At 46.9% G+C, this 24,267-nt stretch overlaps 1 protein-coding gene across 4 annotated transcripts in view; it reads left to right on the top strand.

Moving 5' to 3' along the window:
• Window positions 1–1,915: 1,915 nt before the first annotated feature.
• The window catches only part of EEIG1 (estrogen-induced osteoclastogenesis regulator 1), a 38,678-nt gene continuing 16,326 nt past the window's right edge, over window positions 1,916–24,267 (top strand). Inside the window, exons 1-4 of one of the 4 annotated variants that reach the window (XM_027809469.2) lie at window positions 1,916–2,179; window positions 3,459–4,156; window positions 23,561–23,681; window positions 24,010–24,039. In XM_027809469.2, coding sequence (XP_027665270.1) covers window positions 3,996–4,156; window positions 23,561–23,681; window positions 24,010–24,039 — 312 coding nt within the window. In that variant the 5' untranslated portion in view covers window positions 1,916–2,179; window positions 3,459–3,995. The remainder of the gene's footprint in view (window positions 2,180–3,458; window positions 4,157–23,560; window positions 23,682–24,009; window positions 24,040–24,267) is intronic. The other 3 variants (XM_027809468.2, XM_027809471.2, XM_005441982.4) reach the window with 3 other exon arrangements.

Raw genomic sequence — 24,267 nt, forward strand, 5'->3', positions numbered from 1 at the left:
CACTGGGCACCTTTCCAAATCCATTTATTTTTAACATTAGTCACATTATTCAATTAATTATAAAAACACTGAGGTTTTCAAGAGACATTTCTGATAAAACTGCAGAGTAAATATGTATGAGAACAGCAAGGATTAAAATTTCTGTAAACTTTAGCATTTGGGGCTGTTGCTATAAACAAGAAAAAGTCCTCCAAGGAGGTTACTTATCAGAGTGAATCATACCAGATAACACAAAGCCTCCTCCCACACCACAAACAGAGATCATTTGTCCTTTACCTAGTGATGGAAGCAAAAGATTGACACACATGTCAGCAGTATGCTCAGAGAATGAGAAGTGTGAGGACTGGGCTGGATTCTTCAGATGCTTCCAGCATTCAAGCATTCCAGCTTGGCAAATATCAAATATTTAGCAGACTGAGCTCTTTCCCAATAAACTGAGAAACAGAAAGCAAAAAATCCCAGCTCATCTCTATTTCTTCAGGCCTTGAAAACACCAGATATCAATTGATGGAACAATTCAAGCCCTGCCTTTAAAAGCAGCCTCCACAAACCCTGCTGTATGGGAAGACTGGTATCTCCTGAGATGATTTCACTGTACCAATATGAAATGTTCTCCCAGCAGTCTGTGCATCTGCTTAACCTGGTAAGAAAGAATCATAACAGCACATTTGGCTTAATCCGGTTTTTAACTTCTATCCAAGCATGTTGCCATACATTTTACTAGCAGACTTCTTTTTTTTTTTTTTGAAGGCTCATATTGTGGTAGAATTATTTGATAGCCCTGATATCATCTGCATAGATGGCAAAGATTAAAAGCAAGGAGTCTGGGCATCAAAGCCTGGCAAAGAGAGCGAGGACTCCCAGGCTTTCATCCAAGCTTTGCCAGACATGCAAATCGGCCTTGGGAAAAGTCTCTCCCATATGAGCCTCAACTTCTCTGCCACAGAGGCTCTTAGGCATATCCCTAACTTTAAAAACCAGGCAAATCATGTTGTTGATTGCAGACTCCTTCAGGACAAGGAGAGACATTTTGTTCTGCTTGCCCTTAAATGATGGAATCCCGCCTAACCAGGGAACCCAGCCACAGCACAGGACACAGCAGCAGCACATAATAACAGGGAGCCATTTTGATGAAGAGATGGGTTTAACTGGTTGCCACATCTCACACACGGAGGGTGAGACTCCAGCTCCCGGCCCTGCCTTGTGCTGCCCACAGGGGTGTGCGGTGCCAGGGCTTCCCTCCTGCACCAGGCCACCCAGCCCAGCTGCTGGTCAGCCTGACCCACAGCCCGCTGTGTGGTACCCGGTGGCACAGAGAGGACAGGGCGGCCATGCCACCATTTGTGAGGTGGCGCACAGACAGCACATGGGACATGCTTATTGGGAGAGATATCACCGGGAGATGCTTGAGCAAGAAAGGCACTGAGAGAAGGACAGGGCAAGCTGTCCTGGCAGTCCAGAAGCAGCGCTGAAGAGGACGCAGAAAGGCCCCATCTGTCAGAGCTGCAGCCCCATCACCTCAGCCCAGGCAGGGGCACCCCTGACTGCTGGCTCCAGGGCCCGAGGCCTGCCATCACCTCAGCCAGCCTGCTCCAGCCCCCTCACTCCAGGGACTGCTCGGCCTGCGCAGAGGCTATGGGACACCTGGGGAGGCCGGAAGGCCCAAGGAACCCCCCTGCCCGGCAGCCACACGACTGGCCATGCAGCCAGGCCGAACCGCGCTCCCTCCGCCCGCCCCGCTGAGGCGACCGCAGCCGCAGATTCCCCCGCTTCCCACCCACCGCCTCAGCCAGGAGGCGGGCCCTACCGCAACCGGCAGCCTCCGCCTCCAGTCCCCGCGCTTTCTTCCCCGCCCCGTGCCGGAGCAACCAATAAAATCTTGCCTCCGTCGGCCCACCGCTTTACTGCTTGCCCAATCGAGTGTCGCCGCTCCCGCGCTGCCCTCCCCGCTCTCGGGAGAGGAGGGGGTTACGTAGTGACGGAGTGGTATTCCCGAAGTGCGGGGGTGGTGTAGCGTTGCTGTGGGGCTGCCTGCGGCGTTGGCGTAGCGGCCGCAGTTGGCGTAGCGCTGGCAGAGGCGGCTGTGACGGGGAGCAGCGGTGGTTGTGGCGGCCGTGTGAGGAGAGCGCAGGAGGTGCGAGCAGGGCCGGGCAGGCACCGGGCCGGGACCGGGCCGCAGGTCGGTGGAGCGGGCCGGGAAACGGCCTAGACCTCCTGTAGGTCAGCTCATGATTGAGGGGCCGGGAGGGGGGCCGAGACCTGGCTGCAGCTCGGTACGTGGTTCATGAGGCCAGAGCCGGGCTGCGGCCCGGCCACAGCCCAGTGCCTGACCCTGGGGCTGGGAGAGGGGCAGAGACCTGGCTGCAGTTCGCTCCGTGGCTCCGCAGGGCCGGGAAGCAGGCTGAGACCTGGCCGCCGTTCAGTGCGTGGCTCTGAAAGTGAGCCGAGACCTGACCGCAGCTTAGTGCATGGCCCAGGGGTGCTGGGCACAGGCTGCTACCTCCCCGCAGCCTGGTGCGTGGTCCCCAGCACCCGAAGGTGGGCTGAGACCTGTCCGCATCTCGGTGCACAGCGCAGGGGGCTGGACGGCAGGCTGAGACCCAGCGGCAGCTCGGTGCAGGGGCAGGCTGGCTGCGGCTCACGGAGGGGGCTGGTGGTACAGAGCCATCGCCAGTGTCACCCCTCGCTCCGCTCTTAGGTGGTGGCCACAGGAGAGGGGTGCCTCAGCAGAGGTGCCTGGGCCCCGGCGCAGCGGGCAGAGCCGGCTGGATTCGCCTGCTGCTGCCTGAGCGGGAGAGGGTCTGTAACACGCACCCCGGAGCTCTGCCTGCGTTGGTTTGCAGTCAGTAATGGTTAGTATCGGCGAGGATTGTTTACTGCCGGGTGTTCATAACCTCGCCCCTTTTAGATGCTAATTATCTTTTGCCTCCCTGGCTTAGGTGTTTCGTAATTGTGTAATGAAATTACCATCTCCAGCCCCAAAACTGTCCTGTGCAGGGCAGGGCTTGGTGTGGACCTGGTGCTGGGCGAAGGCAGCGTATTCGGTGGGCCTGGCTATTGGACAGCCAGATGACCTGATTCGGTTGTTACACTGTGTAATATGGAGCAGACTGCCTCCCCCGCTCCCTGTGCTGCTTTCTCCATTTATAAGATACAGGTGCTGACACTTAGAGCTGGTTGGAAATACAGAAAAGAACAGATTTTTGCATATCTTGAGATGGCTCTTGTTAGACTACCTGTTAGACTGAGCTTACTTTATAAACTGCTTCTAAAGATGATGGGTGAAAATAGAGCTGATTTTTATTAGCTGCTTTGCAAAACAGAAATTATAAGGGGGATGACAACAGTGAAGCTTGCTGTAGGCAAGAAGGGGAAAGAGGATGTTGGGGCCCGGCTAATTGGGGCCATACCTCTTAAGACTGGTATGAGCCTGGACTGAATGTTACCCATCCAAACAGGTTTTAGAGGAGGAGGAGGAGCCCAAGACTGGCTGGGACTGATTTACTCATTTCCCTCCCAAAGGCTGACCCGAAGACCTGCATCAAGCAGTTGCACAAGAGGAGGCAGAAACTGGAAGCTCTCTGAATGTGCTGCCCGCAGACTTAAGGCTTCTTCAGAGACTCAAGATGACTTCTCACAAGAGATGCTTTCTGGAGGGGTTGTGCTGAAGTCAGAGCACTGCAGCCTGTAACTGGGACAGCTCCAGCTGGTCTGGAGCTGAGACAGACTTCTCTCCCTCCCTTTTCCCTTGGAGATGTTGCAGAGATTTAATCTGACCTCTTCCTCCTCACCTGAAAACTGCCGTGGCGATGATCCCACAGCCAGATCCGACCACCAAAGAGAAGAGAATTGTGCGTTTGAAGCTGGGCCGTCGTTGTAACTGAACTGGAATTTACTCCCTGCTTGCGCTCCCGGAACGAGTGCCGTTCCTCTGCTTGTCTGTGTGTGTTTTGAGCCGCTCCTCCCTGAACTTGTTTGGAATTCCTGGGCTTTCCATGCTGAATTTGCCCATGGCTTTCCTGATGAAGAAGAAGAAATTCAAGTTTCAGACAAGTTTCACTCTAGAAGAGCTGACTGCTGTCCCCTTTGTGAATGGGGTTCTGTTCTGCAAAATCAGGCTGCTAGATGGAGGAGACTTTGCTAGCTTATCTACCAGGTAAGAAGCTGTTGCAGATTTGCTTCCTGGCTGTGTTTCTTTCCCTGGTTATTCTTCACTTGAGCAGTTTAGCATATGGCTACCATTTGCCTGCCCCTTGATGGTATTTTAATAGTTCTGTTGTAGGGCCCCACATGCCACATCATTCTCCGGAGCAGGGGAAGTACATAGCTGGAGAGCTCTGAACCTGGGTGGTGTTGGCTGATCAGAGCTGGATTGAATTTTTCAGAGATGTGGGGAGGGAGCGGGAGTTCACCCCTCTGAAAGGGATTGGGGTTTGTGGATGAAATCGTCCCTTCCCCACTTCCTTGCCCAAGGTCTCATGCACTATTTCAGATCCTATGCTATATTGTTTTCATGCCTGACTTGAAACTCAACTCTGCAGAAAACTGTATCTAAGCAAATCAACCCTTCCCAACTTTGCTTTCCCCCTTTGATTCTGAATTATTGCTCTTAGTAAGAGTGGAAGTAGCTTGCTTTGCATTGCAAATTGCTGTGCAAGGGAAATGTGCTGCCTGGAGTCAAAGTTGTCAGTGTTAAAGACACGGTTTATCTCCTTAAACTGATACCATTGCATCTCCAAGTTTACAGCTGCAGTATTTTCTTTTTTTATGTAATCTGTCATATTGGAATTGTTCTGCTGCACGTCTTAGAAGATTGTTCTGCCATCATGTATTGGCATTTCTCTGACTCCTTCAGGCAGGTCTCTCCCCACTCCTGCTACTAATTGCTAATAAAAACTTGCTTTGTTTCCAACTGTGCACATAGCTTATCACCAGCAGTATGCAAACGTGAATTCCATAACAGCCCAGACTCGCTTTCTTTCTGCCTCAAGATGTGAAGGAAGCCTTCAGTGGCTTTCAAAACCTGTTTTTTTGCTTTCCTGAGTGACTGCTCAGTTTTAAAGGTACAAGATTAGTTTGTGCTAGCTGTTAACTGCTTTATCCCAAAGCTAAAGCCTGTTTTGGTCTGGTTTTCCTCTTTGGGGTGCTGTACACTGAGCTTTCTCAGGAGAGATTTTACTGGGTAAGCGTAAAACATTTCTGTCTGGCAAATAGAAGTGGTAGGGTATTGCTTAAAGCTTGGTTTTTCTTCCAGAGGCATGATGCAACCTCATTTGAAGTCTGTAGAAGCCGTGGGTGTGGAACACCTCCAAAAATGGACTTTGAATTAATTTCTCTTTTGAAGAAAATCTATCAAAAGAGCTTTTCCTTACAGTGTTCTCCCCTGAGGCTAGATCCTTGGGTTTGATGGAAGCAGCTTATCTAAGGAATTCAAACAGTATGTGAACTTGGAAACAAATTAACCCCTCTGCTTCCTGGAGTCATAGTGAAATGAGTTGAACTGGAGGATGTCTCAGGAAAAGCCCGTGCTGACAAATGTCGATCTTCCTCTCCTTGTCATCCCTGAAAGCAGCTTCTAAGAGCTGTCACTGGGGTTTGCTGATGCTGCCAGCCGTTTGGATTGTATTGAGTTGTTTTCTGAGCTGGCTGAGCTTCAGCAGTTTGCTCAGTGCAGTGCAGTGCAGATGTGTTCCAGCAGCAAAATCATCTGTAATTTAAACCAAACGCATACATTACTCTCAACCAGCTCGATTACTTATAAATGAGCGAAGAGGAAGTAGGCTGTTGTGTTTGCCGCTTTCCCCCTAACCTGTCTGTACTCTAACTGAAAGCACATGGAAACCTGTTCCTGCTTGAAAAGTTTCAGGTCACAGTGGTATTGAGTCATTTGACCTTTTCCAAATATTTTCCCCAGTTGCAGTTAGAGAAACCCCAGGAGGGATGAATTTCCAGGAACGCTGAGGAGAAGAGTTACTGTGCGGAGAGGCTCCTAGGTCATGCCTTGGCTCTGTTCTATGCTGCTCTAGTCATTTCCATGACCTTTTTCATACTCCTTCGATCTGGGAAAAGATTAAAGGGAAGGACATGCTGCCTCCATGTTGTGTTAGAAGTCTGTATGTTATTTAAGATCTGTGATTGTGTCTCTGAAACCCACTGCTTCCAAAAATGATTGCGTTTGAGGTTGTAATGTCTGTCAGGTCACCTTATATGAGCTGCTTATGTAAAAAAAATCTGGTGTTTGCTTTGCAATCGATTTGGGCTTCTTCAGCAGTCTGTGGCAATAGGAGGTACATAGTTGTGATCGAGCAAACCAGTAGCTGGTTCTGCCCGTGAGTTGTCAGCGAGCTGATCTGAACAAGGTGTCCCATGGTGTTTGGAGTCTGTAAACAGGGGGGATAAGTAGGTGTAGGAGCTTTTCATAGGACACACTAAGTCACTTTTTCATCAGTTAAGTGACCTATGATGTGGAAGAAAGAGTGTTGCTTGAAAATGTAAGAATCTCCAGAGACATTTTTTTTTCAGGTTATTTACAATAAACTTACTTGGCAGCTTGTGCATGTCTGTGGCAAGAGGTGGGGATATGAGATATATATCCAGTGAGTTGCTAGGTGGCACTGGGTTAATTTGACCTGTGAGCAGAGCAGAAGTGGGAGGCTGTACTGCTAGCTGTTGCCCATCCTGGTCCCAAGTCCACTTCAGCCTGGGCTGCGTGTACCTGCTGCAGCCTGACGCTGTGGGTCTGGTGGGGCACACCCCGGGCCAGGACCCCCTCTCAGGCTGTGAGCCACTCACACCTCTGCTGCCCAGGCTGGGACAAAGCAGCCTGGCTGGAGGGGAACTTGTCTGAAATGCATCAAGACTTAACGCTCTTAGGAATTCAAGGCACACTGGAAAAGGTCCAGGTCCTGTCAGCACATTCAGCTTTGGGGATCTGCCTCTCGGGTTTTCCGGTTGGTGTTTTTGTTTTTGGTTTTTTTTTCCTTGGAGGCAGGTGCCCTTTTTCCACGCTTGCTGTGCTCAGACCTTGCATTAAACCATGGGTATTTTAGTGACAAAGTTGCAGCTGTAAATATCCTTTTGTTTGTCCTTTCTGCTTTGTAAAATCTCCTTACGCACTGGTGGGGCTTCTGAGGATGTCACCTGTTTCATTTTACAGTACTCTGCGTGAAAAGCATCTATTGTCTGTGGTTTATTGCCCTGCCATTGGATTACAGAAGCTGGTCTTCTGAAAATGCACCTGAGCCAGGTGTAGGCCAGGCAGGTGCACTATTTCCCCACCGAAAAGTACCAATATATTCCTTGAATGGTATTAATCCAGATACTTAAATAGCACAACTGCCAGTGAATTCAGTTGCCTCCCAAGTATCTTTAAAAATAGCAGGCACAGAGCAGTAGGGATGTATTCATGGCAACAGTTTTTGTGAAGCAGATGGGCTGCTGTGTTTTGTACGTTTGAAGCTTTTTGGGGGAGTGCACATCTTTGTTCCTAGAGAGATGATACAATAAGCTCATCGGGAGGTTTTGGATCTATGGATCAACACAGGCAGGAGCCTGGATGTCCAAACGAGTGCCTAAACTACAAGCTGATGTAGTATGTACATGTACATCTTTGGGTATCATAGACGAGGAAGACTTGATTAAATTTCCACCCACTCCTCTCCGCTTACAGTGTCAGTTAATGTTGAGTGACAGCCAGATGCTCTTTACCTCGGTGCTGATTGATTTCTGGCTGCATGTTGGCAGCGAGCGTTACCGGTGCATGATGAAGGAAGTGGAAAGCCAGGTGTTATCCACAGACTCCTGACACTTCATCCTACATAGTTCTATTAGTGTGCCAACAGTTTCATTCTGGTATTCCTGGATTTGAAGGAGGGGATTGTACTCTGAAAGCCCTGGCTGACTTTAGAGGAAAGACTGTTGTGCATGAGTTGAGCAACTCTGAGGACATTTCCCACCTTCCTCATTGTCTTCTGGAGGCACCTCAGGCCATAATTCCTTTGGGACCGTGCTTTGCCAAGCACATGCAGCATTTCAGCTTTCTGATGCTGGCACTCCTGCACCAGTTTGAACCAAAGAACATAGTTTGTCTCCTGCAGCCCAGCAGCTGTTTACATGCAGGCTCAATCCATTAAGAGCTGACCCTGTTAGGGTGATCTGGCCTCGAAGTATTTCAGTACTGTAGCCTGAACAGAGAGTGTTCTTAGCCATGCAATTTTTAATTAAGTGAATGTGAAAGGCCACTTCCCACACTACATGCTTTTTTGTGTGTGTGTCTGTCTGTAAAGCTGCACCCAGAAAGCCAAAGGAAACACTGATATTTGAGGAGATGCCTCATACTGATAGCTAGCTCCCTGTGGACTGAGGTCAGCTTTTGTGTTAAGTGTGGCTTTTTCGTCTCTATGTAGGTACAGACCTAAAGCTACTTGCTTTCTTCAGCTGGTGGGATGCAAGGCATCATTATGTCTTAGTGGTATACAGGACTTTCTCATTTCTGAAGGACATAAATAAAGAGTGAGAAGCATTGCCCTGCTAACACAAGGCTGGTGATTCAGAAGCTTTTGTGAAAGGAGGTGTAAGTCGTAACCACCTCTAAAATGCAGTTCTCAGTGGTGAGAGAAATCGACTAATTCACTGTCTTTACATAATAGTCACCGTGTCTGATGCTACAGGATTATTCAGGTAACTAGGTTCACCACATTTGGCTCTTTCAGACTGGGAATTTGTTAATTGTTTGGTTAATCAAAGACTAAAGAACTGATTTGGCCCAGTTGAGATCTAAACCTTCACCGGTGTGTGCCTTAAAACAAGGGTTAGGTAATGAAATAGTTTCTTCTAGAGTCAGTGTCTTCAAGAGGGAAGAAAACTTGCTGCAGTGAAAGGAGAGGATCGCTGGCTGAGTTCTGCCTCTTGACTCGAGTGGGCTTGCCATGGTTTAGTAAAGGAAGGAACTCAGTTGTGGCTCTAAACCAGGGGTCCTCAAACTACAGCCCACGGGCCGGATACGGCCTCCCAGGGTCCTCAATCCTCAATCTGGCCCTCGGTATTTACAGAACAGCCCCCCGCCCTCCCCCCCCCCCCCCCCCCAGCCGGGGGTTGAGGGGGGAAACCAAGCAGCCGCAGATGACTGCCTGCCACTTCATCCGCGCTGGCCCCCTGGTTAAAAAGTTTGAGGACCCCTGCTCTAAACCGTTCTCCTAGTTCCACGTTTTAGGATGATGCATGCTTGGCTCTATCCTCTGCTAGTGCACATGGTGTGATAGCATATTTTAAAAGTGCTTTTGTTACAAACATCTGAAAACTTAGACCTTCCCTATGTATATTTATATCCCTAATATACAGATCAAGAAAGTAAGTTTTAAGGCTTTAGAGCAGCTTCACATGCTAACATGCTTCTTTCCTAGCTGCACCTTCAGGAACGGGCTGGGGGTGTTAATGGAGAAGGCATTTGAATACAGCCTCTAGAAATTATTTGTAATAAAACATAACCTGTTTCAGGATAATATTAAGGCATGGTACCTGCATTGCTTGTGTTCTGAAATAAATACAGACACTAGACAGTAAAGATGAGAAAAAGGGGTTTCATTCCAACGGTGTAGCTAAATGTAGGTGAAAGTTGTGAAAGCAGCAGCCTGGATGAGGTTTAACTTCTGGCAAGTGGGGCTGTTGGAAAAAGTGCAGAAGTGATACAGCACCATGAGGTCTAGAGTTTACAGAGCATTTCTGTCGCCTTTTCTGTGCTCTGGCTGCTACACCTGCAGGGTCTGATGGCAGAGGCTTTGGGGTGGGTAGATTTTACTTTGTGTCAGACTTGCCTCCTCTTCCTGTTGCCGGTTGCTGCATTGGAGTCTGTCGCAAGACGAGCAGAATTACATTAAAACTTGCCTGCCGTGGGGGCCGTATCCTGTTGAGTAAAGAACAGTCTCTGTTCATGCTCTGACTGCTGTTGCTCAGGCAGGGGCTGCTTTGTTGACCAGAAGCTGTAATCTAAAGCCCTGTAACTGATACGCTGTGTGTACAGCATCAGTAAATACGTTCAGATACAGCCGGCTTTCAAACTTCCCCCTCATCACAGATTCTGAACTAGCATTGCTTTGACGGCTAACTCTTAGCAACAGCCTTATCTGCATGACTTAAGCAGCCCATGGCTCAAAAAATTACTCATTGGAAATTAATGTTCTACTTTGAGACTCGGGCCCGGTGGCCCACCTCATTTGCAGCATGGCAATACCATCAGCTCTGGCCGAGGACAAGGAGAGGTAGGAGAGGGTGCCTCCCGCACCTCTTAAGACATGTATTTATTTCTGAAATACAGGGGGAAACGTAAATGGCTTCCAGTCTGTTTATTTTTGTGCTCTTGAGCTGCCATCAGTGTTGACTCTAGCTTTGTAGCTATATTTCTGAGGAATTCATGCGTGCCTTCAGGAGCCTGTGGTCTGACTGCACAGTGGTTGGTATTTTAATAGGCCATAAGTTGCCGCTGGCAAGTTGTTCTGGTACCAGTCTCTAGATAAATGAGGCAGGTACAGATTTATTCTTTATTATTATTTTATTGCAGGAAACTATATCTGGTAGTGTTTCAGGCAAGAACCTCCTGTCTCCCTCGGATCAGAAACCTCCCTCACTTCAAGGCAAGTCTGTATGCTTGCAAGCGTGACAGAGAGGGATGGTGAGCTCTTGCAGCATCCACCTGTGCTCAGATCTGTAAGGTCTCATCCATGCAAGGACAGATGGATGTGGCTCTGGCAAACAGGATAAGCTCTGCATCCTCTGTGGGCTGCCAGCTTTGTGCTGGGCTTGCAGCCTGCTCTGAAACTGGTCAGGAATTATTTTGTAGCTTATTATATAATAAAACATAAGCCTTTAGGAGTGCCCTGGACCAACGTTTGGATCCGCTTGTTTCTTCTGTAATGGCCTGTGACCTTATTTCAGTAATCCATGCTGTAAAGGTGATTACTTCAGTGATTTCAGGTGTTACTTCAGGTGGCTGGATGTGTTACCCCATCCCAGTACCAACTGCTTACGCTGCATGATGAGAGGCCTTTTTTTTTTTCTTGCAGTTTATTCATACTATGCCAAGTGCACTTGCTGGGAGACACGATACACATCACTATTGTAACTCCATACTTGGCATTGTGATGTCTGTCGTACCGTACAGTGGGACTCAGCATCTCAGTTTAGTCCCTGGGTTTGAAAGGCACTTCCCACTAGACAAACGGTTGTGGCTGTGTTCACTGGATGAACAGCCGCCTTGTTTGGTGTATTTTTAATCTGATGAGCAAGAAAGGGAATTGTTCTGCGTGATTCAAAATTGCTGATCTTCATGGATGTCATTTTCACGTGCTTCTCGTGGGTCTCCTGTGTAGTTCAATTGATAAGGCTGATGAGGAAAAGATTGAGGAAATAAGATGGGGTTATGGGGATGAGGAAGAAAATTAAGAGGAAGCACATGGAAACTAGAGGATTGGGAGGAGGCAAGTGAAGAGACAGGATGTTTGAGATAAGCAATAGCATATACAGTCAGTATAATGGATGCTTTCCCTGCAGACAGTAAGTAGCTGAACTGGCAAGAGAGGAGGATTATGCCTTTCCTTTGGCTGAATTTATCACAACTCATTGGTGAGAGGAGGCCTCGAAGGAGGTCCCATGTTGTAGTAGGAGATGGGACTGGAGCTAAAAATACTTACACTGCTGCATGCTTTATTCTAAATAAGAAATGAACCCTGTCTGTTCAACCTGAAAGCACAGAGGCTGCTTACATGGGAGGGAGGAGGAGAGTATATGGATTCACTGTCCTGGAAGGGCTAGAAAGCTGCAGTGCTAATTAGCAAAGGAGCTTTACAGACCTACAGAGACCATCACCCCTGCACGTGGTTGGTAACTAGCCTGAAATGTGCTCTCTGAAATGAACAACTAAAACTAGAAAAATTTCTTTTGGGATTGCCACTTCCTAGAGCTGCATGTTTGCCTCAGTGAGGCAGGTCCCTTCCCTTGCCGTTCAGTGTACCAAATGTAGAAATTTAAGATCTTGTTCAGTGCCTTTCAGAAATCACCAAGCATTATGCTCCAGTCTGGCTTTGCAATGGAAAACCAAATCAAGGAACCCATAACAGGAAATCCCATGAAAGGGATGTGGCCTCGGGGTTTCATTGTGGGGTAGTCACATACCTCCATTTTGCGTCCAGAATAAAACTTCGTATGAAATGACTGTGGCAAGACGTTTCACTAATGGATATTGGGTTAATGATCAACAGACTCCCTCAGCCAGCTGCCATATGAAAGACCGGTCAGCACATGCCTACCTGTGCTCCTGCCTGCTGCCAGAGTTTCCATTCCTCCTGAAATGCAAGTTGTGAGTGTGAGGAGTACAAAACAGGGAGCCCAGAGCGAACCCTGCCAAAGGTTTCCAGTTGCCTTGTTCTCTAAATGCAAATGGCCAGGAGAGGGGGAAGGAAAAGCTTGTCTGGAAAAACTCAGGCTTAGAAAATTACTTTTTTTCCCCAGCCTTGTATCAGACTTTCAGGCTTTATCCACCCTTGAAACAACAAAGGTGAGGTTGGGTGGGGTTTTCAGTGGATTTTTGCTCGAATGTGTAGAGGCTGGGAAGAGGGTTGCCAGCTTGGTTGTGTTTTCACTGTGCTTTTTCTGTTTCTCTTGCTAGTCCCTGTTCTTCCCATTATCACCTACACTGTGCCTGCATGTCACAGAATATGAGGGAGGAATCTAGGATATCTGTAATTCAATGTTTCCAGATCTTTTAATGCTCCATTGCGTGGAACAGAACAATAGCGTTCACACTTTGACGTAGATTTGCTGTACCAGGTCAGCCCCAGCTAGTGCAGTGTCCTGTTTCCAGTCTAAGCAATAAAGGCTGTTCAGAGGTAGTCCACTTGCCTCTGTTACAGATTATGCAGTAAGCCCTCTGCAGAAGAGCTGTTTCCTGGCTTCTATCAGCAGCCTGTTACGCTTTATCTCATACTTAGGTAACACAAAGCAATTGCATCTGCATAAATGTTGAATTCCTTTCAAGTGCAGTGCAGCTCATCTTTATGCCTTCAGTAGCCTGCAGTGCTCCTTGCACAAGGAAAGCCATGTTATGGAGAAGCATTTTTTCTAAAACTGCTTCTTACATTTGCTGCCTTTCTTCTTTGTTGAATACCCTTTTCCTGCTGTACAGGGAGTGGCTGATCGCACTCTGGCCACTGTTCTCTTTAAGGTCTGTTTCTGATGTAGGTTTATAGCAGTGGGTTTTCCTGCTTTCCGTGCAAGTACCCCTGTTCTTCAAAACTAATCTGCATGTTGTCTTCCCCCTAGAAGTGAGGCATATGCATCTCCAATGCCATTTGCTCTCAGTAGGGGAGACTGAAGGAAATGTGTCTGAGTACAGCTCGTAGTGACAGCCACAGAGAAGGCAAAAACTCTCAGTTCCTCAGAAGCCTGCTCCTGGCAGCAGAGCAGTGGGAGCCTATGCTAACATCTCCCAGGGGCTTAACCAGCACCAACTGCTATTGCAAAATGCAGAGCTCTCCCGTGTTCTGCTTTTAATCAAGATGTAATTTATGAAATTACCTTTCTCTGATTGGGACAAGCTGCACTGTGAGATACTAGTCTGTCTTAGAGAATTCTGTTTGTCTGGAGCTTGCTCCAGAGGAGCAAAAGCAGCTCTTACTGCTCTGTCCCTCCCTTCTTGCTGGCTCTGGCATAATACTGGCTCTGACATGCTCCAGAGTTGGGGCAGAAAGGAAGGGAGAGTTGGGACAGGCAGGGTCTAGAAATCCCAGCCCGTCACCACCAGCACGGTGATGAGTCAGGGGGAAGCAGGCTTTACTCGGCAGCCTCTTCTAATTTGCAAACCTCTTCTGCTGGGTAGCCTTTTTCCTGATAAACCCTAACAGCGATAGATATTAATGGAGGGGACAGAGATTCAGGGAGAATATGTTTGTACCTTGTCCTTAAAACCAGTGACCTGGTTTGTACGGCTGAATGGTGCCTTAATAAAGGAACCATCATAAAGCACCTGTATTCATTGTGGAATGAAAAAGCTGCTGTTAATATATAAAGGGCTTTCTCCTGGACTATTGTATTGGTTTTGACTAAATGTATACCATACAGAAGTGACTCATAGGGGAACACGTCTGAGCACGGTAGGGTGTTACCTCTTGGGTAACTAAACCTACTTTTAGCACCAGGATTGACTTCAGGCAGCTTATTTACTGAAGGGCTCTTCAGCGTGCTCAAGCCAAATTGCAATGATGTTACATCACACAGTATTAATGAAATTATTCCAGAAATTAACTTGGCCTCATGTGCCAAGTTAATTTGCACTATAAAGACTTCTCTGGTACACCTATATTAGCAAACTTTCCTGCTTGAAACGGGGTTGGTATTGGCAAAAAAATGTCACTTAACTATTCTGGCATCAGTATGCCTTCACATGTCATAAATCTGCCTTAGAGGCAAAAAGATTTGTCTCTGTGTACATCGCTTGCGTTAGGGATGTTGTTCCTAGTCTTGTGTTGATTCCCTTCAGGGTTTTCGTTTTCCAGATGTACTATACCAGCAAAGTGCTGGAGTACTGAGTTGACACATGTCTTGATTTTTCTCATCTTGGGGGTTGGGGTGGGGTGGGGCACGCGTAGATTTTTGCCATGTCTTGTACCCTGTGTTGTAGGGACATTATCAGGGTTTTCCCTGATAAGAGTTCACGTTGCTGTCCATCTTCACTAGGAGTTTAAACTTAGTCAGCAAAAGGCAAATCTGGAATCTCTCAGAATGACAGCCGATGCTTATGGGATAAAGAAAGTTTATAAATATATCAGCAATGGATAATTGGTGAATCTTCATTTTTACATCTACGGTTTGCCAGAAGTTAAAAGGTTTTCTAAGCTACAGTGTGATACAGAAACATGTATTGCCTGAAATATGGTGGGTAAATACACCTTAACCTTGTAAGTGTCTGTATGGAACAAACCTCGGAGTTTTTCTGAAGCATTTGGGACCTTCTAAAGCCTTAGTTCCTCTGTCTGCTAGAACCACAGGGGAAGTCTGAATTGTGATTCCTCTAAAGGGCAAATGGGCCCTGGGGGAGTCAGGATTTCCTCCCCTGCCCCCCTTTTAACTTTTGTGGATTTTACTGTGCAATTGTCTTGGTAATGAGCCTGACCCCCCCCTGCTTCTGTGCCCTTCACCCCCCAGTAACATGGAGGTCTCTCAGCTCGGGTTTGCTCATCTGCTGTATCTCCAGCTGACCGGGCTGGAGGATTCAGGAGCCCTTCTTAGTTAAGTTGTCCCCATGCCTGTTTTATGCATAGAGTACATATGATTGCTTAGCAGTCACAGTTGTAGAAAATCAGATCTGAAAGGTATTTATGCCCAGAGTTAGAAAAGTTCTTCACAGTGTGCTGGGAGTGAACTGCAAGGTAGCCTGGTCCTCTGCAGCATGGAGCAACCACGGGAGGAAGAGGAACAACACATCTGAGACAGGCTGGAGAATGGAGCACCAGTGTCCAGCAATCTGAGTGTAGTGGCTCGTGGCTGACCTGGGCAGACTCAAGTGAAACCCACACTGCAGACCTCTTCTTGTTTCTTCTGTAACTGAAGTCCACGTGGATTTGCGTATGAGAGGAAAGCACTTCTGGTGGGCTTGGCAGCCTGGCGCATGGTTTGCTCTTGGCTAATCCAGCTCCAACGTAGTCTATCAGAACAATAGAAGTAGGAGTTGGTGTGGTGACTCAGTGCGTGATCAGAGCTCAAAAAAAGCAAATGCGTCTTTCAGCGTTCAATACACACGTTATTAGACTTCTGTTTAAGTAACTGAGTCATCTATTCTGTTATTCCTTTCTTTACACTTAAGAGTTTGGTGGTTCTTTGCTTGGTTTTGCTCCTGGCACATGTCCCTGGCCTCTAACCAGAAAGAGCTTGTGCTCTGTAGATGTGGCAAGAAGTCCTTGGATATGTGCTGCTTTGGGTTGGTCTGTCTTCAGCACAGCGTGTAACAGTAGATGTATTGCACAGCATTTAGTGTTACAGTCCCTTCTTGTCCTTGTTTTCCTGATGTCCCTCTTTTCTTCTCTGCTTCAAGATGACAGAATGTAAATTCTAAATACCTCAAAGCAGACTGGCTCTGCTGGGCATGTCCTGTCTGTGAAGTGCCATGTACACGTTCCTTGCTGCTCCGCAGCCGAGTCTGTTAGAATTATTTCCCCTTGCCTTCTCCTTGCTCCACCCTTGCTTACCCTTCCAAAACTCATCTGACTTGTTCTATAGCTTAAGTTTTAAAGGGTCATTATTCTGTGACTTTCTTTCTCCATTTGGCACAATTTTTATTGCATTATGCAACGTCTGCTGTAGCACTCAGTCACCAGCTGCATGCTATTTTTTAATAACTTACATTGTTTCTCATAGTATTTTTGACATAGTTAATGTTAGGAGAAGCTTAAAGGTTTTCAGATTTAGACAGAAGGCATGGCTGGAAATATTTTTTTCTAAAATAACCAGCAATGCTAGGTTTTAGAAGCCCTGGAGGTACTGGAGGGTGTGGCTACCCAGTGCAGTGATCTGGAGGACTTGAGATGGACTGTGCTGGAAAGCTCTTGCTTTCTGCATGAGGTGCAGGATTTCATGTCTGTCACTTATAAAAGACACATGTCTGGATGCATGTGACTGGAGTCCAGACATAACTGAATTACTGCCTTTCAAAGAAGCTGCTAATACACAACTAGAAATGCTGATGCTGGAGGGTTTTCCACTGGTGACTGACTGACTGCCACCCCCCTTCTCCAGCAGGTGTTGTCACTCCCTGGCTTGTACTGGTGGACGTTTATCAAGATTGATCACTGCCTTGGAGGGAACTGTAATATGCAGTTCAAAAGCTGTGCTTCTATGGAAATAGGCTTCTTCTGGAAATAAAGTTAAAGCCATAAAAAGTCAATCACTTGCCTGCTAGATAGCAGCTTATTCCTAAGGAGGATTTCTAAATCGTTCCTTGTATCCTGTTTTTATTTTGTGCTTGCCCCATTGTTTTTGCTCCAGTTCTTTCCTCGCCTGCCTTTCACATACTTGGTACTGTCATCATTGCCCCCTGTCCCCCAGTGAAATGGTCTTGACCGTTCCTTGCCCTGGTTTCTCAGCTGAGGCTGAAGTTTCTTCCATTAGCTTTTTTTCTTTCCTGTGTAGTTGCTGTTAATACTTTTTCCTGTATTTGTCTGTTCTCCAGTCAAATAGGGATTATGTAGGCTGTGCTGTTAACTGTGTAAGTGGAATCTAGTTTCCTGAGCTGACTTTCCCCTGCTCTTCCTTCCCTGTTCACTCTTCCCGCTCCTCCGCAGCTGCCAGCAAACAGCAGGAGTGGATGTATGTTCCATCTCTGGGTGTGCGGCAGAACTGAGCAAGCATGATGAAGCCCTCCAGAAGTGTCGGAGCCTGCCTTGTTCCCCCTAAAAATGCTGGGTTGTGTAAATGAATGCTTCATTCTAAAGGCATTGGTGTTCAAATTTGGCTTTCAAGAGCCCCTACGTATCTCCCCTCTGGTGTGAATGAAGAGCTACATTAATAGGTGGAAGCTGATGCCAAGAGTGAGCTGTGGGTAGGCATCCTTCTCCACCATGGGCCACTGGAATGGGTTTGCTGGGAATTTAGAGGTTAATTTTGTGAGTAGGTGGTAGATGTGATGACCTTACTGCTGAACCCTTGTTTAAAACACTTGCAGTGAAACATCCAAATAAGACTTGTTTCAGATGACAAAGGCTTGCTTAGTTCTCTTAGTAACACAGTCTGCATCATCTGTCTCTGAGCCATTTTTCCATCATAACTGCTAATGTCTACTGCACAACAACCAGCACTTGTCAGCTGGAGAATACGGGGTTGTTTGCAGTGGGGGAGATGTCCAGCTCTTTGGGCTGGCAGTTGTTCTGGTCAGTGATGTAAGCCCAGTCAAAACAGAGTAACTTTATTGTTGAAAACTACTTGCAGCCCTTTCTGTTCTGCTCAGGGAAGGCAAAACCCCTCCGTGCAAGTAACCTGCCATGAAGCACTTGTACATCTCCAGGTTAAACTGCCTTGGATTTCCATGCTTTGTGTATCCAGCTGGTTTTTAGGATCCTGTATGGATTCCCCTGAGGCATACGGTGTGTCATCTCTCATTCTTGGGATGCATTTTCACCGAGCTTCCCAGCACCTATTGCTGCATCATGTTTGCTTCTGCTTTCTACCTGTTTGGCCTGCATGAGCTTGACAAGATGCCAAAAGATGGCAGCCCTAAGCTTTTACTAATGTGATACATTCCCACGCTGCTGTTTGGTGTGCTGTCTGCCAGTGGTGCATCTTGTTCACTGTTTATTTCTCTCCCTTTCCTTGCCAGGTATCTGAATTGCAAAGCCTCAGAGCTGCAGTTTTTGTTAATATATGTGCTGCAGGGAAGTGCCCTGTCCTCAGTTCATTATTTGAGAATGCCTGCAGGTTCTGGATCATATATCTAAACCAGCTAATGGTTAAATGAAGGCTCACTTTCTATTATATATATATGTGTTCATCCACCTTTGTATTTTCTGTGCTTTACAGGCAGTGATTAGGCCCTCTGCCTGTAGCAGGACCTGCTCTGTTAGTAGGATGGTATAAATTCTGGTGTGCTGTGAATGCTGATTACTGACCTGGGTATCTTAAACCTCATTCAAAGCTGACTTTTTCAGGGACTCTACCTTGCCCTTACTCCAAAGTTCTTTCCTACAGCTTTGCACTAGATAACCTGGTTAAAATAGTAACTGTCTTCTCTGGAGCATAATGCAGGATTGCTCCAGACTTTGCCAAGCTAAGAAAGTGTCAGTGATCCTGCTCTAATTCAGCCTTCAGAAGTGCTGGGGAATAGATGAGGCTGTCTTAATGGTGGGTTCTCTGCAGCTGAAAGCAGAGCTGTGTAAAGAAATGCTGTTAGAAAATGCCCTTCGGGTACAATCTGCTGAGATAAGTTGATTCCCCTCCATGACTGAGGGGATTATACCCACATTGCTGTGGTTGTGTTACCTTCCTCCTCAAAAGACCCACCGCTGGCATGTGTCAGGGCCCCATGAAGGGCTGCTTTTCAATCCGTCACACTTCGATGAATCTGAGCTGGGAGTTAGCTTGCTGGCCTCTTTAAAATGGTGTTATCTTTTTTGTGCCTTATCAGATCGAGATGCTGCTTCCTGCAGAGGTGAACCAGCACAGAGGATGCAGAGTACTGTCTGCTGCGATGGGGCGGGCAGGAGGATTAGTTCTGCTTGAAGGGTCTGACACAGATCCACAGCTCGGAGGGGGGGGGGGGGGGCAGTAGGCATGTGGATTGAGCGTCAGAAATGGGAAGGCTTGCCCTCCCCCTTTGTGTAGATGAGGAGGAGGAAATCTGAATAAGAAGCTCTTTGTGAGTGCTTATCTATATACTGTCTCATTTAGCCTGAGGTTTTCCCACATCTGCTCCCGTGCATGAAATATCAGTGAGACACATTACTCTGCTGTGATGTTTGGCATTAAAGCGCTATTTTTTGTTGTTGCCGTCCTGTAAGCCTGTGGCCTTTCATGATGTTTCGTACTTTTAACTGTCTCATGTGTGGCTACTGCCATAAAGTAAGGAGTGAAACATCTGCTTTTCTAAATGTTTCAGCAAGGCCAAACTGTTTCAGTGGGTTGTGTGTTTGAAGCATGATACCCAGTTGGGCACAACTCAGCTTTGAGTCTGTAAATAGAATGCTTAATCTCTGTTCTGGTGTTTCATTAGCTAGGTTTTCATGTGGGAGAGAGGCCCACAGTAGCCCAAGATAGCATGGGTTGTATACGTGGCCTTTTTCTAGAAGTGTTTGCTTTAGCTAACTTGTATTCATAGTGAGCTTTATGGCTTCCTGCAACAGTGCTACTCTGTTCATGGCACTAAAATCACAGTTGGTAAACATCTCTTCTCTAAAATCTGTTCATTGTGTGTTCCTCTGCGTGTCCCCCGAGCTGCAGTAAGGCTTGTGTGAGCTCTGAACCTAAAGAGGCCTTGGTGGCTTCACCAAACACACTGCTACTTCTGTAAAAGTAGGTAAATGGGTGGGTCATTGCTGTGCATCGTTCTCATTACTTGGATTCATACTATGCTATGGTGAAACATCTAATTGCTCTTCTGGTAAATCTTGTCTTGAGGGGGGTAGGATGGTGGCTGGGGGATACAGTAAACTGTACCTTCTGGCCGGTCAAGGAGCTGGAGGTAGATGAGCAGCTTCGGGGTTGGAAGACCCTGAGAGGCTCTTTCTGGATCTCCAGTTTTCACAAAAGCTGTCACAGGGTTGCATCAGTTTATTCTGAGGAAGTATATTTAGGTCTGGAAGAGTAATTACACAGCTTTGAATAAGTCTTGAGTCAAAAGAGGGCAAAGCTTAGCTTGGCAGGGATTCAACCTTCTGGGAGTCAGTCTTTTTGCAAAAAATGGTACAGACAGCTTTTTTAAAATAAAGCTTCTGAAGACCCGTTGAATTGGCACCTAGTACCCTAGTACCAGGCATTGGTCTGATCTATTTCTGGCTCTCCAAATACAGAGTAAAACTTAAAATTAGACACTTCTGATTTTAAGCTGTTAGTTTCTGCTTTGCTTTTAGGTGCCTTGTGATTAGGATGGAAGGAAACGCCTTCTCAATGCAGCCCTCACCATGCTTCTTGTGTGTTCTTGGTTTCTGTGTGATGGCTCCTAATTGTACATCAGAGGATATTCTAGGACTAAATACAAAACTGCTCCTCATCTGAGTCCGCTGTTTTTCCCTATTTTAGTGTTCTCTAATTACCAGCCTAACGATAGCTTGATGGGAGGTGGATAGACAAAGCCCATCACTTCCCCACATACCATCTTTTGGAAATGTGGAACTAATTTTTCAGTTTAGTTTGAAACAATAGTGCTGTCACTTGCTTGTCTAATGATACAGCCCCAGCCCCCACCATTAAAAGCCACTCTTAAAAAAAGAAAGTTGAAAGTCTTTGAATGATTGTGAAACTTGTGACTGGTAAGCAGCTCTGCATTTTATCTTGTAAACTCCTTTCCACCCTGTGTAGAGTATCCCAAAGACATAAAAAGCCCCAAGCGACGTATGCACCTGCAGCTTGGGTTCATGTTTGTGGTACTGTGTGTAACTTAACCCCCCCAAATCCTTTTCCTAATCCCTTGCACCGTATGGTATCTACAGCAGTTTTGGAAAGCCAACATACATCCTTAATAAGAAGCAGAATGTCTGTTAGCAGAGCTTATGCTAACAGCAAATTAGCTATGAAGGAGCTCTTTATTACCAATCAGTACTTTTTGCCATGTTTTGAAGTAATTAGCCTTCATTGGACTTAGCAGCATGCAGCAGATGCTTAATCATAGCCGCATTGTGATAAAGTGAGAACTCATGAGTAAGGAAACTCGCATGCAAGGGCAGTTCTTGTCAGTCCTACTGATGAAGCAGCTGTGGGGAGCCAGGCACATGCGATGGGCGTTCAGGAGCTGGAGCTTAGTCACTTAAATATTCACTTGTGACAGGAATTAGAGCTCTGAGCAGAGTTTGTGAAGAAGGTTTGCAGCAATGTGCTGTTGAACCTGTCTGATTTGAAGATCGTTCACTTCTAGCTGCCTTCCAGGATTCAGCTTGAAGCTCTGGTGGTGTTAGCAGAATTAGCATTAGCCTTGCTCTCTAGAAAACAGCAGTTCCTTTTTAAAAATAACTAGTGCTGCTAAAATATCTGGTGTTTTCTGCATCCCATGCACTTTCCTTGTGTTTCTGAAGCACATGTGTTCGCAAGTGTTTTCCTATTCTGTTGAATTACATCTGTACCTGAGTTTTCCTTCCTTTAGGTCATTTGAGATACCTACTATTAAGTCGGGTTTAAGGCACCTCACATCTGAAATTTAACTTGCCTAATTTGGCTGGCTCAGTGAATATTTTATTATAGGCAAAGCCTTTTTAATCCCTCTGGGAGTGTTTCTTCTCCTGTCTGAAGGAGCTGGGGTGAGCAATGTGGAGCGATGAGAACCAGATCTCATATTGAATTAATCCCAGATTCAAAGGTATTTTCGGCACTTCAATGTCTCACTTTTCAATGATTTCAATAGCTAGCCTTCGTTCTATCTGGAAGGAGTTTAAGTTCACTGCCTTGAAGGAATTACTGCCTTCTGCTTTCCCATGTTTTAAACAGGGATGATCAGCCCTTATTTGCATTACAGGGGGTTACAGGTTTCAGTTATTTGTCAGCTACTCCTCTTCTGTTCTCCGGTTGCCTTGGCCAGCCCATTTGGGTCCCATACAATAGCTGAGGACTAGTGGGGACCCCTTGGGTCAAGATCCAGTCCCTGCTGTCTGTCCTGTTGGGCTCACCTCAAGGCTGCAGCAGGGCTCTTCCTAAGAGGAAAGTTGAGGCAGTACCAAGACTGATCTTTGTCCCCTTTGCCACCGATCTCTTTGGCCTGCGTGGTGCCTGGGTCAGATGGTGGGAAACCTCCCTTTCCCTGTAGAGCAAACATTTTATTAGGTGCCCTTGCCCCTTTGTCCTGTGCTAAGAGAAGAGATAAGAGCAAGATGCAAACTTGCTAGCTCACAGCTGTCAAAAGTGCCTTCCCTTCCCTCCCCCCGGCCTCATTACTTTGAGAACTTAATTGGCTGAGGCCCAAGCTCTGAGCCATAAACGGATCAGGTCCTGCACAGGCTCAGCGGGGAACCACAGCCCATGGAAGGACCCACACACCTTTTCCAGGTGCCTTTGAACCGGCCTCCTTTGAAGGGTGCAATCCAGCTTCCCCTGAGGGCTCTGCAGAAACCAAAGCTATACCCAAAGCAATTCCTGTGCTCAGGAAGGCCACTTCTCTTCCTCCTGCAGGCTCAGGCTGCGCTGGAGCCATGTGCTTCTCCACTCGCCCTGGAGATCAGGGTAGGCCGCTCAGAAGCTATGCGAGCAAAGCCACCTCCTCCCTGGCTGAGACTGCTTCGTGGTCTGAAACCCCCATGTGGTTGGAAGCACAGCATTTGCATGGTGTGGTCCTGTCTGTGTGCACTCAGGAGCAATTCCACATGCACTTTTGTCCTCTTTTGAGCTGGCCATCCTCACTGGCTTAGTCCCAGCATAAGTGGCAGGATAACTGCCTGGGAAGGACAAGCCGTCCAGAACACAAAGCACAGAGGCTGTACAAAACAGGCGCCTTGTAGTAGGAAGATAAGCTTGAGAACCTTCAGCCCAGTTCAGTTATGGAAGTTCGCTCTGTCCAGGCCGGACGATGAATGAGCTAAACCGGCTAAGCAGGAAATGTCAGAGACTTGTGAGAATTTTAAAGGCAAATTCTGTTGATGACGTGATTAGTCTTCCCTGTAACCTAGTTGGATTTTACCTGTATTGACTAGTGACAAGCTTGATGCTAGCATAACCCCTTTGTGTGGTGCAGTTTCAGGTTTGTGGACCAAGCTGTATTGTAGAGGATATTTACAGCCCAAGTTGCCAGTCAATACAAAAGATACTTAATAGTCAGGATTGATTTGGCTTTGTACCTTTATTTGACAATGTATTTTTTAATATATATTTTATTTTTACATTCTCATAGAGAGGAAGTTCAGGAAAACTGTGTCCGCTGGAAAAAGAAATTCACCTTTGTGTGTAAAATGAGTGCCAACCCAGCCACAGGACTCCTGGACCCCTGCATTTGCCGAGTATCTGTCCGTAAGGTGAGCATCTAGCTTCTGCTTCTGTCAGGTAGTAGTACCACCACCGTACTGGTGTTGGTTACTGGTTGCTTTTTGGCAGCAAGAAGAATTGCATGGACAGTGATGGGAAAGAAAGATTGATTGGGTCAGAATGTGACTTGAATGGAGCCTCTCTCTCCATCAAGGGTGCTTGATGGAGGGTGGGAGCAACCAGGGTGGTGGTAATCCTTGGGAGACAGAGGTTTGTGAAATCCTGAGAGCAAATTCCAGGACTGAGTAATGATTCTCCCCCGGTTTCCCCAGCATGTATAATAGCAGCTTTTCCTGTTTGTTTTGTCTCCCTTTATAGGAGCTGAAAGGCGGAAAAACCTACTCAAAGGTAAGAGCACAGAAAGGGCAAATGTGGCAGAGTGATGATGGTCTTGTCTTCTGTTAGTGCTTTACAACCATTAGAAACCAGTGGCTGCTGTATGAAGCAATCTGGAGAGATGGTCATTAGTTATTACTTTAAACCTGAGTTAAGTGATTTCCTGAAAAAAATGGACTTGCTGGGACAGGATCCAGATTGCATTGGATGTGGATTTGAGAAAGGGGGTTGGGAAGATGA

This window comes from Falco cherrug, chromosome 9 (genome assembly GCF_023634085.1).
Source record: "Falco cherrug isolate bFalChe1 chromosome 9, bFalChe1.pri, whole genome shotgun sequence".
In the NCBI taxonomy this organism is placed as follows: Eukaryota; Metazoa; Chordata; class Aves; order Falconiformes; family Falconidae; genus Falco; species Falco cherrug.